This window comes from Mizuhopecten yessoensis, unplaced genomic scaffold, assembly GCF_002113885.1.
Source record: "Mizuhopecten yessoensis strain PY_sf001 unplaced genomic scaffold, ASM211388v2 scaffold10883, whole genome shotgun sequence".
In the NCBI taxonomy this organism is placed as follows: Eukaryota; Metazoa; Mollusca; class Bivalvia; order Pectinida; family Pectinidae; genus Mizuhopecten; species Mizuhopecten yessoensis.
The window spans coordinates 464,748-472,100 of NW_018408769.1; the positions used below are offsets into that span (position 1 = coordinate 464,748).

At 36.5% G+C, this 7,353-nt stretch overlaps 1 protein-coding gene across 1 annotated transcript; it reads right to left on the reverse strand.

Annotated features, from left to right (window-relative positions):
- Nucleotides 1–1,177: 1,177 nt before the first annotated feature.
- LOC110463261 (prostate stem cell antigen-like) lies at nt 1,178–6,685 on the reverse strand. Its single transcript, XM_021517709.1, has 3 exons — nt 6,374–6,685; nt 3,196–3,320; nt 1,178–2,817 (listed from the first exon to the last, which is right to left on the reverse strand). The coding sequence occupies exons 1-3, from the start codon at nt 6,444–6,446 to the stop codon at nt 2,584–2,586; spliced, it is 432 nt and encodes a 143-aa protein (XP_021373384.1). The 5' UTR covers nt 6,447–6,685; the 3' UTR covers nt 1,178–2,583.
- Between the last annotated feature and the right edge of the window lie 668 nt (nt 6,686–7,353).

The following is a 7,353-nucleotide window of genomic DNA, read 5'->3' on the forward strand; positions in this document are numbered from 1 at the left end:
TGAAATTGTAAAATAGTCAGGGAAGGATACTGTAGAGTATAACTACTGAAAAAGGTAACTGTGAAATTGTAAAATAGTCAGGGAAGGATACTGTAGAGTATAACTACTGAAAAAGGTAACTGTGAAATTGTAAAATAGTCAGGGAAGGATACTGTAGAGTATAACTACTGAAAAAGGTAACTGTGAAATTGTAAAATAGTCAGGGAAGGATACTGTAGAGTATAACTACTGAAAAAGGTAACTGTGAAATTGTAAAATAGTCAGGGAAGGATACTGTAGAGTATAACTACTGAAAAACGGTATATTCATGATCGTGAAACTAAATTGTTCATTGAAACTGGTCGTGGTCATGTAAAGGTCAAGATCTTTAGCTATGGTGTCATCATCACTATACCTGAACATATCGGCCATGTTTCTCATATTATTCTTCAATACCTTGTGTAATATTAAGTTCGCTGTTCACGGGTTTTATATGAGTATTACTATTTCTGTGATAGATGTCGAATGTTGATGACCAAATTTAAAAAACATTATTACGTGAGATGAAAAATATGGGGGTTTATGGTCACAATCACAGAGAAATATTCCATTTTACTACCCGATATGAGTATCGACGTTTTAGTTGTTCTCATCTAAGTATTTTATGCTATCGTTGTCACCTCCCCAGATATCGTGCTGAGGACCTACCGTTGTTTGGATTTGACGTATATTAACACAGCCGATGTTGTTGATGGAGCAGGTGATGCCTTCTCTTCCAGAACACCATTGCGTGTTCTTCCGTATGAGTGTATGTGGAAATGTTTCCTTTGGTCATATTCCCCTAGTATTGGATTAATCGAATCATTTAGGATTGGGATCTTGTTAAAGTTAGACCTTCCCTTTTTTCATTAGCTTGATAATAGGGGAAAAAGCAATTAGGAATCTCATTCCGATTAGCAGGGACTATTTTATCTATTCAACGATATTATGTAAAGAGAATGAGTATGGAAAAATATGTCATTACCTTCCATTGAATCCCTTCTAGTAGAACAATGTTCATCAATTACCAATATCCAGTCAATTACTACACCGTTCATTGGATTCCACTGGTTCAATGGAGTCCGCACGCCATTGTAGTACGTATTTCCAAGGGAACATTTAAAATATCAAGTATTTTCAAAACATTTGGCGTCATTTCATCGTACTTTATTTTGAAATTGTCTTGTGATGTTTCAAGTGGACACCCTGTTGGTTAAGTTCAAATTTTACCATCGAGATTTTACTAAGTGATTTGCATATCAAATACAGTCTTGCGTATGTGATTAAAAATTAAAAATTATATCTAGTAGCTATGCCATTGTAATTGTTTGTTACATTGTATATTGACGTAACGATATGGATAATTGATATGGCACCGAAGCTTTGAAAAAGACAACGCCAAAGAAAATATGTTACAAAAGTGTTAAAAATGTATTTGCTTCATTGGTAAATTAACTATGTGACTAAATTGTTAAATAAACGATTCTTATGACTCAAATGTATCACAGATAAATACCTTCCAAAACAAAAATGACAAAATGGCTGTCATGCTGATGTGTCTGTCCAAGTGAGAAAATGAGATGTATTAATTGTAGATACTTGCCACCTTATACGAAATCACCTGCCCAATATATTTCAGGTATGACATAGATAGCAAAATAACTAATGAGTAAATTTGAATCTCAGACGTCATGGCGTTCATCTCAAAATAAGGTATCAGGTGATGACACAGGGAAGAATAACAAAGTTTTCAAAATAGTCCATTCGTTGACATTTCATTTGTGATTAATGCAACTGATTCGAAAGGTCTAAACACGTAATTCATAGAGTTTGGCGTCATTTTCCTAAACCTCAAATGAGGTTTTATTCAGTGAAACACAAATCTAATCGATGTTTTGAAGTGTTATATATATAAGTGAAATATTATACGCTCAGTTCTTTTAAGATAAAGGTTTTCTTTTGAAAAGTGAAAGAAAGACGGGGGACACTTTAGTCTTTTTGCTTCTCAACCTCAGTTATCATTTGCTATTTTTCACAAGGTATTACTCGCCATATTGTTTTGAAATACGAATCGTTATTTGGCGTTATCGACATAGCTCTTCATTTTTCATTGCAGGTAGCTTACTAGTTGAGTGTTGACATAATCGATGGAAGATTTAGCGATTACAGCCTGTGGCTCTGATATTGTCATTCACTGTTTGGTTATAGTTCTTGTGTAGCAGCTGTGTGCATATTCACAGTGAAAACATACAGTACCTTTAATCATATGAAATTGCATTCAAGTCACTGACATGCTTAAAATTGTTTAAAAAAGGAATGATGTTTCAAAAGTAAAACGTATTTACACGATGGTCACATAACGACATACATTGTTAAACTCTTAGTCTGTTTGACCCCTCATTTCCAATATAAAATGAAGATCATGGTGAGTGCTTTTTCCAAGTTATCACTATCATCGAAGATAAATATCAATTAAAAGGTAAATTTGTGCTGTCTCTCAGCTCCGATGTTGAATGTAAATTATGCGCAGTATTATTACCAGTTAACCACCATCCATTCGGTCCGTCAGTTCAGTTGTACAATGTAGACCATGGCCAGTGTTATTGTCAGAAGATCGCCGGACAGTGTGTAAGGCCTCACATATCCATTACCTACATTACACAGTTGGGTACGACAGCAGGAGTGACATCTCTCCTCATCCACATCGTCTCCCCAGATACCACAGTGGTTCTTACACACGGAGGAGCACCCCCGGGCAAAGCTCATGAGGTCCCCGTACTGGGAATCCACACGTAACACCTGTAACAGACAAAGCTCTGTGTCTAAGTGTTTATTGTATAGTTTCCTTCGCATGAAATTATCTCCCCTTCTTTCGAAATTGTTTATGGCTGTCGTAGTGGTAGAGCATTATATAATTTAAATGCAACATATCCATAATGCCCTCATTTTATCACTTTCATGGAAAAGTACATTTGCTTATCTTTATAGGCAGCTGAATTTCAGTTTACATGATATCCAGACATTTTCGAAACACAGAAAGCAATAGAACAGGGAAGCTAAACAACAAGTAGTGGACAGGGAATTTATGAGGTATGTCTAGTAGAGGTAAATCTAGAATATAATAATATATTTCAATGGGTTGAAACAAAAAGCCATGGAATCTATTGAATGACTTACACGACAGAATGGTTTATCATCAGCACACATGACCACCTCTGATTGGTTGGGTGAATGGACACAAGGGTCACTTGGCACCGTAGCCGTGCACGTGTAACACGTCAAATTGAGGGAGTGGATTCGCTCTGTAAAGGTAAAGGTACATCACAGAGTAAAACCAATTTGTAAAGTTCTAAAACACAGACTATATCATATTATATGTATTGCTCTGTTGTAATCAGGCAAGTCCCTATATGGGTAAATTAAACTTCATGGTAACACACAATTCGTTTGGTAAAAACGTTATTGTTTATGCCTCCAGAAACTGAAAAATACACCTTGCAGGTAAATTCGAAAGTGCATGCCATCTGGTGTACTGGTTTCACTGACTGTGCTATTCTTCGTTACATTTTGTATTAAGATGACTCCTTTGGGAAAAATGAAAAACAAAATGTGATGTTCATGAGAATATTACTATTCAAACTGTATATCTATGACATTGATTAAAGGACAGACACTTAAATTATCTGTTACTACACCAAAAATTGACCTTAAATCCGACCTTCTTTCCTCTATGACACAGTATTTTTCGGTTTTAATGTAAATAAAGTGAAAACAATTATTTTTGTAATACTCCATCTCATTGGTTAATCTTGTTACACTTTATTTCTTCCGGTTGTTTAGATACAGTCTATCTTAGTTAATGGGTTTAATTAAGGTACGTGAAAGAGAATTGCATACGTGATTGTCAGCTCTATTGGTTGATTTCAGTCTTTGTGTGATAATCTGTTACCTCTATTTGGCATTTATTTACAGCGTACGCGTATGTTAATCTTTAGCTGAAACACATTGCTATTAATCGTGACATCAGGACTCGGTGACGTAGGAATATTGTTTTATGTTCGTTAATTGTTTTTCTGAACGTTTGGTTTTGATGGAGAACAAAAGTGAGTCATGTCTAAATTACACAGGATCTCAACAATAAATATTCGTGTTTATGGATTAGAATTTTCCCTTAAATTGAGTTGCTATTTGCAAAGGAAAGCATTTGAATTGTTCACTTCGCACACTTTTGTGACCGGAACTAAGCCGAGAGGGTTTCAAACCCTGGTCGAAATATCCTATGTGAGACAACGGACGTGGAGGTAGAAATTACCACTGTTTACCGTCTCTTGTGACATTCTTATTGGTTCTTGCATTAACTTCTATTGGCTATGTCAATTGTAAATACCCTCCTGAAATTGAAATCGGGGTCACTATGGACACGTCTATATCAGCTGGTTTTTCTTATTTTTTGGTTTAAACTTGGTTTTATTCAATGTTTTTTGACAATATATTGAAATACAAATAGTACGTTTTATAGAACAGAAGTTTTACTTAAAACTAAATCAACAGGTTCCCTGTACTACCAAGTTGTACGATAAGGGTGACAATTTGGATTTTCCGATTGTGGATTTTTACCTTTCTCGATAGAACATTCCTTTTTTTACCAAACTTATGGAGTTACTATGTCGCAGTTGCTTTGATATTAAAGAACTTGATCCTAATGTCATGATTTCCGTGATAGATGTCGACTGGTAATGGACAAACTTAAAACACGGGGTTCTAAAGATGCAGATGGATGAAGACCACGGGCAATTTTACAGTCACTATCATGGACTTGGCGAAATATGCTATTTCTTTGAATGAATTGAAGGCCGATTATTTCATTATGCTTGTTCATGTCCCTCTTGGATTTTAGTTAGATAAACATGACGGGTGTTGTCGATAAAGCTAAACACATGGTCTTGTTCTCAGAACCTAATGTCGAGTATTTAATGAACTTGACATATTGTTTACTAGTACTTTTTTTTATAGTTTGAGTCATATAGTTTGAAAATGAGCATCAATCTACATGTAAGAAAACAAATGCATACAGCTTTTACCCTCGTTAATACATTGCTTGTTGTAACCATAATGATAAATGATACATGTATGAATGACATACATTTCTAGGTTGTTTGTATCAGTGTTGATCATTACATAGCACCAGGCAATACACGGAAGACAAGCATTGCTTGGTTGTTTGTATCAGTGCCGATCATTACATGACACCAGGCGATACACGGCAAACAAAAATAATAATCTACAACATTTGATATAGCGCCCAACCTAGGTAGAATTATCCACCCTGAAGCGTTTTGCAGTACATAGATATACAATTTATACATTCAATACCATTAGCATATACTATTAATCAATGCAATTTTGAGGAATTCGCAGGAGCTGCCTTATCAGGCGCTACATTTAACTACTAGTCCTATGCCACCTGTCTAATATCTCTTTATGTATGTATGCCTGCGTGTGTACTGGAGATGCATTGAGTTCTGTTTGTAGTTGACCGTGCTTCCAACAGTATCATTTATAGTGCCACCTCACTTGAATGCTACAGCACATATACCGCAACATCCACCCTTGAGCATTTCATACCTCATCTGGGTTGATGGAGTTGTGACGGCTGGCGAAAAACAATTCCTCTAAATATTCCATGCGTACGACGACTTCGGGGATCGAACTCCGGCCGCCTGCGTGGAAGGCCGCAATGTTTACCCCACGACCAACCGACCCATACACAATATGACTTTGATTTACTTAAATAATATCTGTACTATGTATCACAACATGCTGCTGTCTATTCACATGTGCTATAGATAACACAACAGCGTGGGAAGCGACCCTTTACAAAAGTACAATGTATAAAAAAGGAATACATGAGCAGGGGATTCAATCACGACGCGCTATCGCCAAATGCCTGTAGGGTGAACAGGAGATTCCCTAATGTATTCCGTATCGTGTGAACAGGAATGTTTCACCGACAGTGTTTTGCGTGTTCTGAATATCATTCCAGTAATTATTCGTAATAGATCCGAAAAATTGCAGATTATTGCTTTGTTCATATGTAAGGTACATAGATTAATTAAGTGCATACTTGTTGGACATAGAGATTTAGTGTAAAACTGTGTGCATCTGTGACAGACTTGTTGTATAATATCAGTGGCACTGTTCTGGTTACATTTGTCATACTCTTTTGTCAGAGGTTCACTGTTCGTTACCTATCGATGCGTATTTACATAATGCTTTAAACTCTGTACATGTAGAATGAAAACTGTATGTGTACAACGAAAGGCCAGCTGTTGCTTGTAACGTATATTATACTTACGGCTACATAATGCTACAAGAACGAATCCATACAAAACACCTCTCGTGCAGCTTGCGGAAACGCAGTATGCCATGTTCGACCGTACAATCCACTAATGAACGACCCATTCACACCATTGGAATATTCCTGTTCTTAAAAAGTATGTTGTCGAACATCAAGAAAGCTATATTTTGCAAGTAAAATGTTGCCCTTTTAATCACATCGCCATATCCGTTAGCGTCTGACCAACGAGAACCAATTAGTGTTCATTGACGTAGTTGATCGATAGCTTCAGGTAACAGTGGCAACAATACACACGCCAGTCAAAGCAATACCGCGGCATCTGTTTATTAAACTGAGAAACACAAATACTCATCTTTTAAAACAATATGACAACTACGTAATTGATTGCAGACATGGATTTTATGTGTATGTTTTACGATAAGCTACAACGAGTCCGTGCCTATATATTAAGCTATTGGCAAATTATATACAAATAGCAAAAAAGGAGGTAGTACCCACCAAATATAGGCAAAGAACCAGTGTGTTATTACGTTGGTTGGTCGAATTACTTTCTATATCCAACCATTTGTATTACTTGTCGATATTTTATAGATCAGACAAAAGACGTCTCCAATGCCATGCTGTAAGGTCGATTCTATGAAAGTATTGAGGCCGTTTGACCAAGTATCGTGATCACATGAACGTTTGATCAGTGGATTTCACGGGGTCGTCCTCATTAAGCCTCTATCACGTTATGTTGTAAAACTGCCGAGATCGATCAGCAGCTTAAGGCCAGAGACGTTGAAGTTAATAATGTGTATGCGTATGAGTCGTCTAGATTTGCGTGTTTTATTCAGAGGCGTGTACATGTCTTTTATACGCAATACCGTGTCGTTTTGTTCCAAATAATTGTATGTTTGTGTTTGAAATAAAATTAGGGATTGATGTCGCTTACATAGAACTTGACATACGACGGATTGACCATGCGGGCCATCTTC

Bases quoted from the DNA above. Each gene is read 5' to 3' on its own strand.
- LOC110463261 (XM_021517709.1), bottom strand. From the start codon at position 6,446: ATGGCATACTGCGTTTCCGCAAGCTGCACGAGAGGTGTTTTGTATGGA. The intron at 3,321-6,373 runs GTAAGTATAATA...TTACCTTTACAG, and splicing joins TCTTGTAGCATTATGTAGCC to AGCGAATCCACTCCCTCAAT. The intron at 2,818-3,195 runs GTAAGTCATTCA...TGTCTGTTACAG, and splicing joins ATGATAAACCATTCTGTCGT to GTGTTACGTGTGGATTCCCA.